The sequence below is a fragment of the Leptodactylus fuscus genome, chromosome 9 (assembly GCF_031893055.1).
Source record: "Leptodactylus fuscus isolate aLepFus1 chromosome 9, aLepFus1.hap2, whole genome shotgun sequence".
Lineage (NCBI taxonomy): Eukaryota > Metazoa > Chordata > Amphibia > Anura > Leptodactylidae > Leptodactylus > Leptodactylus fuscus.
This window is the reverse complement of record NC_134273.1, coordinates 28,703,589-28,715,579: the sequence shown is the minus strand read 5'-3', so window position 1 is coordinate 28,715,579 and position 11,991 is coordinate 28,703,589. Positions and strand designations below refer to the sequence as shown.

Genomic DNA, 11,991 nt, shown 5'->3' with positions numbered 1-11,991 from the left:
CTTTTAACTGTCCGTTCCCAAAAATGTCCGACTTTTCAAGCGGACAGAAAAACCCAACATGTAGGTTTTTGCTGTCCGCTTGAAAAGTCGGACATCTTTGGGAACGGGCAGTTAAGGACAGGCACGGAGTGTAAAAGAACGCACCCGATCTCCATTTAAATCAAAGCAAAATGTCACGGACACAGCTAGTGTCCGCTCCTAATGTCTGCGCAAGATTTTGAACGGACATTAGCAGTCAGACACAGACGGTAGTGTGAACGCTCCCTTAGGTAACAAGAAACAAAATCTGGGGCCGACAATCTGTTACTATGACAGTCGGGAGCCTATTGAAGGTTCTCAGGCTTGTCTGGCATTGACTTCTACTACAGGCTCTCTGTATCCTGTCATACAAATGATGGTATTTTGCAATGTATATATCTACGTCCAAAAACACCTGCTCTTCAAATGTTTGAAAATATTTTTCCCGTAACGATGGCTCTACCAAGGAAAAAAACAAATCAAAAGTGCTAAACCGCTGTTTTTTTGCTGCTTTGCCTCTGACAAAAATTTGAATAGAAAGTGATCAAAGCAATAGACATTCCCCAAAATGGTAGAACTAAAAAATACACCTGGTCCCGCAAAAAAAAAACCCCACCCTTTACATCCTCGTATACTGAAATATAAAAAAGTTGTGTGTCAGAATATGGCGACTTTAAGAAAATTTTTTTTTTTTTTTTTTTACAAAGTTTTGAATTTTTATTATGGGGTTAATGTAAATGAAGGTATGCAAATTTGGTATTCCTGGAATCGTTCCGAAACATAGAACACAGTTGACGTATCATTTTGGCTTCACAGTCAACGCCGTAAAAACAAAGCAAAAGAAAAACGCACAAGTTGACTTTTTCTCCAATTCTACCCCATTCTGAATTTTTTTCCAGCTTCCCAGTACATTGTACAGAATAATAAACGGTACCATTACAAACTACAATTTGTCCCACAAACATTAAGCCCTCACATGGCTCTATGAACAGAAGTATTAAAAAGTTATGGGGTTTAGAAGGAGGGGAGTCAAAAACAAAAATTTTAAAATGCCACCAGCAGGAAGGGGTTAATATTGTCCACAAATTACAGATCTCTGCCAGGAACCTGAATCTGCTCCGGCACTCCGGTGTCCCCCGCCGCTGTCCAGCCCACCAGGGCCAGGGGGTTGTTCTGGAGGACGTCCTTGCCACATGGGACCACTATCAGTGGCCTCATTAATCACAGGACAGGATACGGGACAGGATGGGTTCCTTTTTTCCCGAAAAAGGAACCCATTGACATCAATGGGAGGCTTTTTTTCCATGTGGATTCTGAGGTGGATTCAGCATCAAAATCAGCGTCAAAAAACTTTGTGTGAATGGACCCCAACAAGGATTTTGAGACAGAATTTGGAGCAGAATTTGAAGAAGAGCGGGCAAAAATTCCAAATTCTGCGATCACGGAAAAAGTGTATTTTCCGCCTCCCAATTATTTCAATGGGAGTTCTCAGAAGGACGAGGACGCTTATTTTTTTGCGATAACTGAAAATATCTGCTACTCATTGAAATGAATTTGAGGCAGTTTCGGTGCCATATCCCTAGGTGTGCACAGACCCCTAATGGTGCATTGATATTTGTGTGAACAATCCCGGGTCCGGGGATAATCATACACATCAGGGAGAGTGTGTGCCTGTACGGAGACTTACAAGTCATTCCTGCTAGGGATTCTGGGTAAAAAATATGCAAAACTCCAGTCATCCATCAGGTTATATGTTTTCCATGAGTATAATAATGTCGCACAGCCTCTCCACAGGTGACTCCTATGTTAACCAGTTCGGTGCAGTTCCCGCGCTCCCAGCAGATGGCACCGATGCCCCGGCCATGGAGAACCTGAGGAGGGGGAGGAGGAGGAGGAGTTGTGGCCGCACATGTGCAGAAGTAGCAGAGCCAGGAGGCTTCACAGTCACTCACAGCTCCCGCACACACCGCAGCTTCTAGCGCTCACCTACTGCACGTACCACAATGCCGGTGACCGAGAAGGACCTGGCGGAGGACGCGCCATGGAAGAAGATCCAGCAGAACACCTTCACCCGCTGGTGCAACGAGCACCTGAAGTGTGTCAACAAGAGGATAGGCAACCTGCAGACCGACCTGAGCGATGGGCTCCGACTGATCGCCCTGCTGGAGGTGCTGAGCCAGAAGAGGATGTACAGAAAGTACCACCAGAGACCGACCTTCAGCCAGATGCAGCTGGAGAACGTGTCTGTGGCCCTGGAGTTCCTGGAGAAGGAGAACATCAAGCTGGTGTCCATAGGTAGGAAGGAGCACTTACCCATCCATAGCAATGAATGGGCCCTGCAGCCTGCACAGCTCCACACTGGCCCAGGTCCCTGCAAACATACTTACACTCTTATTACTATCTATAATGGTGTATAGTATTACATGGAGGTTAAAAAAAAATTAAGATTTTTTCCTAAAAATATTTGAGAATTTAGAGGGACCACAGGAGTACGTTCACACATGACAATGCATTGCTGCAGTTTTAGTAACTGAGAAAATGTGATTCTGCAAAATCTCAGAAAAAAAAACGTAAATTGACCACTTAGTCTATGTTCACATCTGCTCTGTATGTGCGTCAAAAATCGCCAGACGAAAAAGTGCTGCAAGTCCAACTTTTTTGTCCTGCTGTTTCAGATGAAAAAAATGGACGCCCACTGGAATCCATGATAGTTATTGGGGGTCCTTCGTGCTCCATAGGTGTCCCCTGTGAGTTGTTCTGGTCCTCTGACAGATTAGTAGAGACATTGGTGTGAACTTGGTCTTATTGGTTTTTCCTGTAGATTTCTCACTTTGCAATATATCGCTACATGGTAACTTGTTACACCAAAGTAATGTTACTGATGTCTGCGGTATGACATCGCAACAGTCACTGAAAATCCAAAACTTCAAATTTTTTTTTTAAACTGTACGTAGTTGCATGTAGCATATGTATAGACTGTGTGCAGCAAAATCACAGATCAAAAAAAGTGGGAGACAGTCACGCAACTTTTTGTCATGTGACACATGTCACCATCTAGTCCTAGCTAAATCTGCATGTACCAGCCAGCGTGGACGTACCCGACGTGTCCCTCAATGGTCCACAAAGTTTGGAGGTGTGTGTGGCATTTGTACATCGGAGTGAACATTAGGACTGGTAATCTGATGCAGGTCCATTCATTTAGCACAGAATTCACTATTGTGGACACCGTTTCTGAAAGATTTATTCTGAATATTGTGTTGACATCAATTTTGGGTTTGATTCATAGCACAAAGTGGGTGGAAGGAGGTCCTATAACTCCCACCTTGATGTATGTGAAAGTTAGGGCTGCTGTTATCACAAGTGTCTTCTGTTTCTGGTTTGTTTCATTGCACTCAGGTAGTGACCTAGACTGGGGGTGCAGTGCAGGCCTGGCCGTAGTGACCTAGACTGGGGGTGCAGTGCAGGCCTGGCCGTAGTGACCTAGACTGGGGGTGCAGTGCAGGCCTGGCCGTAGTGACCTAGACTGGGGGTGCAGTGCAGGCCTGGCCGTAGTGACCTAGACTGGGGGTGCAGTGCAGGCCTGGCCGTAGTGACCTAGACTGGGGGTGCAGTGCAGGCCTGGCCGTAGTGACCTAGACTGGGGGTGCAGTGCAGGCCTGGCCGTAGTGACCTAGACTGGGGGTGCAGTGCAGGCCTGGCCGTAGTGACCTAGACTGGGGGTGCAGTGCAGGCCTGGCCGTAGTGACCTAGACTGGGGGTGCAGTGCAGGCCTGGCCGTAGTGACCTAGACTGGGGGTGCAGTGCAGGCCTGGCCGTAGTGACCTAGACTGGGGGTGCAGTGCAGGCCTGGCCGTAGTGACCTAGACTGGGGGTGCAGTGCAGGCCTGGCCATGCACACCTATTGTATCATCTACTGCTGCTTCTGCGTCTGTTTCACACTCGGCCTGTAGTACCAGGAATTGTTCCAGACCCTTTTGTTTCGCTCTTTTTTTGTATCTGGTGTTTTTCTAGTTGTGTCTTAAGCTTTTTGCTCCCACACGGGTGTGCAGGCAGCAGGTGAGGCAGGGTGTGGCCTGTGCTATGTACAGGTACACAGGGTAATGGAGATGTCCAGGGCAGGTGCGGCTCTGTGATATCTTACAAGAATGTGAGCTCTGATGGCGCCTGGTTCAGGCTGTAAGACACAAGGGGTTAAACATTCTTTATCAGGATCGATCCTGTTTTATTATGTTTGCATTGTAAATTTAATAAGCCCCCTTGAGATCAATATAGTAAGATTCTGCTCTTCTGGGAATACCAAGTGATCATTAAGTCTGCAGAGCACTGATCTTATTGATCGGCATCCTATAGCCGACACCATGGCTCGTCACCGTACGTTAGGCCTCATTCACTATTTTTGGCCCATCCTGCAGTGCACAGGACTGTTTTTCCAAGTGTAGTTGTGGCCCATGTGGAACAAATACATTGATCCATTAAGTAATGTAACATGCAGGTATCGGGCTGTTCTCACAGATCGCTCAATAGACCTGAGTTTGTGTGGGATCCATGAAAATGGATGATCCTCGGAGGCCTTACTCTTACATGGCCCTGTCGTGTGAAGAAATGATACTTCAATATGTTTTGTGAAGGACACGGACTTGACATTTGTCGCTGACTTCCTCCATGTCCGTCTCTTCCTCTCAGATTTATACAATTTTTCACTCTCCCATCTGAATGAGACCTGAATACTAGTTTGTCTCAGGTTTCGTTCACATATCAAGATGTTCTCTAATAGACTTCACTGGTTGTATTTAACACTTAAAGGGGTTGTCTCGTAGCATTAATGGAAGGAGGTGTCCTCTGCTTGGGGCCAGAACATTGAACCACTCAGTCTACTTAGGCTGGTCGGCCATGTTTTTACGAGTTGTCCTCATGTAATGCTACGTTTGCCCTACAGCAGTTGTTCGTTGCTCTGGTTATAGAAAAACTGAAGCCGTATCTATTCACCTAGCAAGAAATATCTTTTATATACATCAATGGGCACAGAAACTTCCGCATCTCTTAGAAGCTTTAGGGCTCGTTCACATACATGTGCTAATGTGGGCTAGCAGATGTTTTCAAGTGACTGAGCATGACCCTTCAGATGGTCATTCACACCCATGTGGTCAAGTTCAGTTGCCCTTTGCTGCATTTAATTGCTGTCTATTTAACATTTAAAGAGACAGACCAACCTATTAAGTATTCACTTTTTTTCCCCTTATCAATATGTCCCATTTGGAGTATGGGATGGCAATCCATGCAAACACGGGGAGAACATACAAACTCCTTGCAGATGTGAGGTTTTTTTGCCCTTGGCAGGATTCGAACCAAGGACTCCAGCGCTGCAGTGGTAGCCACCATGTGGCCCCCCAGTATTCACATTTTTAATACCACAAACCCACAGATTAAACCTAAGTGTGAATACATCACAAAGACTCGCACAGTACAGTATGATGTGGGTAACCACGTTTAAGCGCATTGGGTTTCCATTTTTCGGGTCCCAAGAACGGAAACCTGAGCGCAGGTGAGAACCTATTATAACTTCTTTAAGTCTAGCATGCGCACCAGTCTTAGTAAATTTATTATTATTCCCAGCCATATAAAGGAATTCTGCCCATGAAGCAGATACAGAATATCTGCAGTATATTTGCGTATTAAAGCACTATATGGCGGTACATAACATGCAGTGATTTCTGCTCCACCATTGTTCACACTTTCAGGATCCGTGCCCTGCTCTGCAGTTTTTTGCACACACCCACATCTGCTGAGTATGGGGCATAATGTACGGAGCACTGTACATGTGAACATTTGCTGTTGTCTGGCTGGACTTTGCTCTCCACAAACGTGGGTGTTGACATGACGAGCTACTTTAGGACTGTTCTCCGCTGATAAGGAGCGGGCGGGTGAAGCTATCTTCATGACATGATGGTAAATGCCTGGCCCGGAATAATCGCCATTTACATCTGTTCTGCTGGGAAACAATAGGAAAACCTTATAAGAACGCTTCTATCCCACAGACCGCACGCAGCTCCGGAGTACACTGCATCCGGGGTTGTGGATTCAGTGCTGGTGTTGGAAATCTACAGTGACTGCTCCTTCTCAGCCCCTATCCCAATATATACATGCACAATCTGCTTGACTAAATGTATCCCCAATAGGGAGAGGCGAGTCAGCCGCTATTGGACACCTCCGGCGGTGCCTTATCTTCCCTGAGGACACGGCCTCGGACATGCACACTAGATGTTCAGCAAAAACTGCCAATATTGGTGTTTGGCCAGCATTTGTTTAATGTGTATCCCACAATTGGTCAACACTTTTAAGGGTATGTTCACGTGGAGACATTGAGAGGGATTTCCAGGTAGTCTTCATCTCAGAAACCTGCCCTGTGTAAGCCGCTGCCCAAAGCCAAGCCTTTAGCTTTACATACATAGCTTCGTACAATGGGGCTAACGTGAGAGCGCTGGTACTGCTAATGGCGATTGTCGCAGTAACCGCGGTAGGATTGGGCGGGATGCTTCCTTTGGAGGGTATGATGTCACTGGATGTGAAGTGATGATGTCACTAGTCCAAGGCTGTCTCAGTCTGTCCCTCATTTTCTGTTATCTTGTGAATACTCCTAATGTCTCCTCACATCATTCTGGAAATCCCACAAGAACCCAAAAACTCTTTCTATGTTTGTTCTCAGCATAGACTGACACAGGATAATGGATTAGTCCCCTGACACAATTATTCGGCACGTCTCTATAATACTGGTATCATTTAACTAATGTTGCTGAACTCTTTGAGCTTAGACATTCCTCACATACCAGTGACCCGGGTAATGACCAAGTCACATTCCCTATGGCTGGTGCCGTCACTTCTTAGAATTGTGATAAAATTGCTGTTTTAGCTTTTATCCGGTGGGTGTCCCAACCGTTTGGAACTGCAATACCAGACACAGCCCATGGATAAAAGTGGCGATATTTATGGAACCGAAACTAGACTCTGCTCGATTGGTTATTTGGCTTCTTAAAGGGGACCTGTCTGGGTGGTTTAGTGTCCTAAATCGTCCAGAGGTTCTTTATGGGTCGTAAGTTTAGTGGCTCAGAGCACCCTGCTGTAACGCAATTCGTGGCTGTATTAAACAGTGTATAAACCTTTATACTTGCCTAGAGATGATTCTCATTGGCCTCCTCTTTGGTGCTCCCTGATGTATACCACGATGTCTCTGTAGATGCGCCTGAGGTCCAGCGCATGCGCACTGAAGCCGAGGTGTACTCCTGGCTTCCATGAGAAATGGAGTACAGCCCCTAGGGGAGTATGAAGCTTTTTTTATTTTTAATGCAGCCTCTGATTTTGATATAACTGGGTGATTTTTGGCCACTAAACCCCTGGTCCATAAGGAGCTGTGGATGGTTTAGTGTTCCAGATCTCACTGAGTATTAAATGGTGGCTATAGTAGGGACAGTCCATTGTCAACGCTACAATAAATGCGGGAATAATCTTTCCATTGCTGGAGTTGTTCTGTCTGCAGTTGGTGGAACGTCCCGTCTACCATGTCCTAGGGCAGCAGATGGGTTACCATTTGTGGTCTTCTCCCTTTCTGGAAGTAGCCGGGTCTGTGACTAATGGCCATATGGTATTTAACATTCCCTCGATAATGGTATATATAGCATTGTTTGTGATAAACACCAACAAGGATTACTATGGAGACCTGCCGGAGGAGGTGGGAGGGGGTCCAGACTGAAACCAGTGTAGTTTCTGTCAGAAATTACCCGTCTGCAGTAAATCCAAATATTTTCTTGACACAAAGACTGAAATTTCCACTAAGATGTTTATGAAAGGAAATGCAGAAGAAGCGTGTTGTTAGAACGTGTAATTCTAATGTCTGGGCGCTGCTTGTGATGTAGGACTAATGTTGTAAATGGTTCTATGGTACATCGCTACTGTGAAAGCTTTTTTGAGCTAAGGCTCCATGTAACGGAAAAGCTTTTTTTGTTGCAGATTTTGATGTGTTTTTGGTCCAAACCCAGGAGTGGCTACAAAAGGAATTGGAATTATAAAGGGAGCTCTTATACTTTGGCTTTGGCTCAAAAAAAGTAGCAAAAAAAAGTATCTTCTCCACAACATGGTACCTTAGCCTTACGGTAGGTTCACACTAGCATCGCCTATTTAGGTGCATCAGGGGGCCCGAACAATGGAGAGGCAGAATGCTAAAACACCAATGGCACACAGAGTCCAACAGACCCCATTGACTATAGTCGCGTCCATCCTTATAAACCTGAAATTGTTGCAGGAAAAACTCCTCCATGCAGGACTTTTTCCTCTGCTGATTTTCAGGTGGACACTTTTATGGAAATGTGAACCTGACCTTAAGAGGTTTCCCCTTGTAGATACTTGGCCATACAAACTGGATATGGGATCAGTGCCTAATCCTCAATGATCAGGGTAATAGGGCACCATAAGATTCCTTCTGTGCTCCATGTAAATGGAGCAGTGTTGCACATGGCTGGTCACCGTTTCGTTCTTTTATTTTTGGTATCGAGCACATAAGGCAACTTTTGGGCTTTTTTTGGGCTCTTATTCTCATTATCGCTGGAGGACCCCTGTGATCAGATATTGGCCCACTATACGAATAGCTGCTAACCTTATCTGAATGTTTTGGAAATATATGACCTTTACTTACTAAGGGTGCATTCAGACTACGTAACGCCGGGCGTGTATGAGAGCCGTACACGCCGGCATTACGGCAGACTGCCGAACACTTCCCATTCACTTCAATGGGAGCGCTCGTAACAGCGGCGTTTACGAGCGCTCCCATTGAAGTGAATGGGAAGTGTTCGGCAGTCTGCCGTAATGCCGGCGTGTACGGCTCTCATACACGCCCGGCGTTACGTAGTCTGAATGCACTCTAAGGGTGAAAATTCTACAAGGGTCTTCAACCACTAGTAGGTGCACAGCATACAGGTAGTCCATGAGACTGACATGGAGCGTGTACAACTTTGGACACGCCTGTACACTTTGCTTTTGGGTGGTGACTTCATTGTTTATAAACAAGGGAGTGGAGAATTGGCCCAAAGGTGGATGAAGTCAAATGCCAAGACCTTCTGTCAACTCTCGACCCCCTAGTAGGTCTAATTTGGTCATTGCAGTGGTGCCCTCTCTCTTTTTTTGCACACTGGCAGCGTACAATCTAGTGCTATCACTGTAGGCTACAATACAATAAATCTAAAGGAAGGGTTATTGGTTTTGCGGGAAATAAAAGCGTCTGGATTTTAGTGACTCCCAATAAATCTCATTAGCCTAATAAACCTACCAAATATCCCAAGCAAGGAACTGGAGACCCAATGCAAAAGGCCTACGCTACACGGTGTACGGAATTCAGATAAAATGTCATGTTTTGGATCATTTATGGACACCCGGATGGTTGAGGAGTTGTTCCAAGTCTCCCTTCCCCTGACATGTATCATTGACTAGGTTCTTTGCCAGGAATGATCTCACCCAAACTCTGTTCTCCTCATAAACATGAGCTGCAGGGTGTGGTAGGTGAAGTGTTTCACTGACAGAAACCTTTTAACATTTTGCTTCTGAAAAACAACTTCCTTTTTTGTTTTTGGAGAAGACCCAGTTGTATTCACACCCATATTAGTGCAATGGCGTAAAAATAAAAATTTAGGGAATCTCCGACTGATTTTTGGAGCGTGACACACTGGTGATAGATGGGTCGCTCCCAGAAGCTCATGTCCTCAACACTGCACACCAAGCCAGCCAAGACCTCGTTGTATTGTGTTTTTCATTGTCTACACTGGCCAAATATAGCTCCCCTATTCTCATAAGGACTTATGGATCCGTATCAATCTTTGATAATGTGCTTCCTACATGGTTTAATCCAGTGTAAAGTTGGATTGCTAAAATTTTGACCCATACAAGTAAATAGTAGGACTTTTTTCCTGACTTTTTTTTTTTTCCACTACCAAAATACATACTGTACATCCCTTATCCAGCCATAATAGACATAGCTTCGTAAAGACGGCCATTTTGTTGCTTCTAAAGATGTTCTGTAGAAAGGGGGCCTACATATTAGGTAAGAACTTAGAATATTATGTAAGACTATTAGGATATACATGACTATAAATTTCTGTAGATATAAATGGTAGAATACCCTTTAACAATTGTCTCTGCCACCTCTTGTTGCGTATTCACATATGGACTAGACGAGGGAAAATTGTCTTATTGTCAGGAGTCAGAGGGTCACTCTTTAATTTGTTAGTAGCGCCACTTAGGCTAGCTTCACATGGTGTATTTTGGAGCGAGGCTCACACCGACCTGCCCCATTGTGTCTGAGGTCAATAAGCTGGTAGAAAGGCATAGCCCTGCTTCGACTTGCTGACGCAGGTTCCACTATGCCGGTGTTTGGAGAGGAATTGGAGGCGGAAAACCACCTAAAATGCCTCTCCAAATTCCTTGGTGTGAACATAGCTTTAGTGCAGTGGTCTTAATCCACCAAATCCAAGAGATCCCCCAGAATTATTAACCGGCTCGAGCCTTTTAACGACTTTGGCACATTTCAGGAGGCCTTGTGCACCAAAACTGATATATGTGCCATAGATATCAACTGTGACTTGTGCCAGTTTTCTGGTGCAAAATAAAGTAAATCTGTCAGGTGGATTAAAGCCAAAAGTTGTAATTTTTGCTCATAAAATCTACTGTTCCTCAAAAATTACAACTATTTGTGGCAGAAAACTGGCATACAAGTCCTGGTAACTTGGCACCCACACGTCCATAGTGATTTTTTTCAGCACAACAACTGCATTGCTTACCATAGAAATTTTACGAGGGCTCATAATGTGCTCTCTATTGTTTTCTCCACTTCATGTATAATAAGGTGCTAAGCGGCCCCAGGTCTAATTACTACGAGGAACGTGATGACCTCATCCTAATTTATGTGAAACTTGAAAGTTTTCACTAACCTTGAAGCAAATGATATGTTGTACGAGGCGCCTGTGATAGATGGTGGGTGCCCTTTAATTACTGCGTCCAGGTGGTTGTCCCATAAAATACCGCCAAACCAATATAACTCTTAAGAAGAAAGGAAGTTGTCAGCAAAGTCTTTACATAATATCGTAGGTGTAAATCAACGTTCTGTGTGAAGGACGGCTTGCTTCCACAACTAGAATAGCAGAATACTAAAATATGATCTGAGGTCATCATTTCCATTTCTTGCATATTAATGGCTATTATTGGAAGGCTTTGGGTTCAGTGCTTTGCCCTCAGTTGGCCCAGTGTATAAATACTTGTGCTGCTAAAAATGAGATTCATCTCTTTGTGCCCTAGTCTTGGTGTGGGCCATCATTGACTAGGGTTCTGCTCATGGGGATAGGGGTTCTCCATTTTTGCAAATTTCTTTGTTATAATGGTCTTCATCACATGATATCCTGTTGCTTGGCCCTCTATGGTCAGTTATAATCTCTGGAGGAACCTAGCGAGAAAAATGTTCCTTTCCCCTGCAGTGCCCCCCATGGGGAGAAATAAGCATTACAAATTTCAGCTTGAAGTGAATCTTCTGGCTGTTTAGGACACGAACACGTGAAATCCCCAGGACTGAGACGCTCTATGCAGGGCCAACGAATTAACACAGATAAGTTATACCGAGACAACTCTGTTCTCAGGATGTTTGCATACCGCATACCCCGCTGCTCACTTGCCATACTAACTGCAGAAGTGGGTATAGGTATTGCAACACTGCCCTATAAACTTCATTGCAGTACCTACACCCACCACTACAACAGTAAAAATTGGATTATCCCTTTAACATATATGGTGCAACCCAGCTTCCCCAGGCTATTAAATAACCTGACTAGTCAAAAGGTTGTCTTAAGAAGGTGACCCTTTTAGGGCATATAAGTATAATAGATGAGATCCCCTCTCCCACTGAGCCAGAATATAAAGGGCCAGTCTTTTAAAGGGGTTACGTCA

At 44.8% G+C, this 11,991-nt stretch overlaps 1 protein-coding gene across 3 annotated transcripts in view; it reads left to right on the top strand.

Annotated features, from left to right (window-relative positions):
* The first annotated feature begins 1,945 nt into the window (after window positions 1-1,945).
* Window positions 1,946-11,991, top strand: part of FLNB (filamin B) — a 143,603-nt gene continuing 133,557 nt past the window's right edge. For all 3 annotated transcript variants that reach the window (XM_075287884.1, XM_075287883.1, XM_075287885.1), the window contains exon 1: window positions 1,946-2,313. In XM_075287884.1, the coding sequence (XP_075143985.1) occupies window positions 2,022-2,313 (292 nt within the window). In that variant the 5' untranslated portion in view covers window positions 1,946-2,021. The remainder of the gene's footprint in view (window positions 2,314-11,991) is intronic.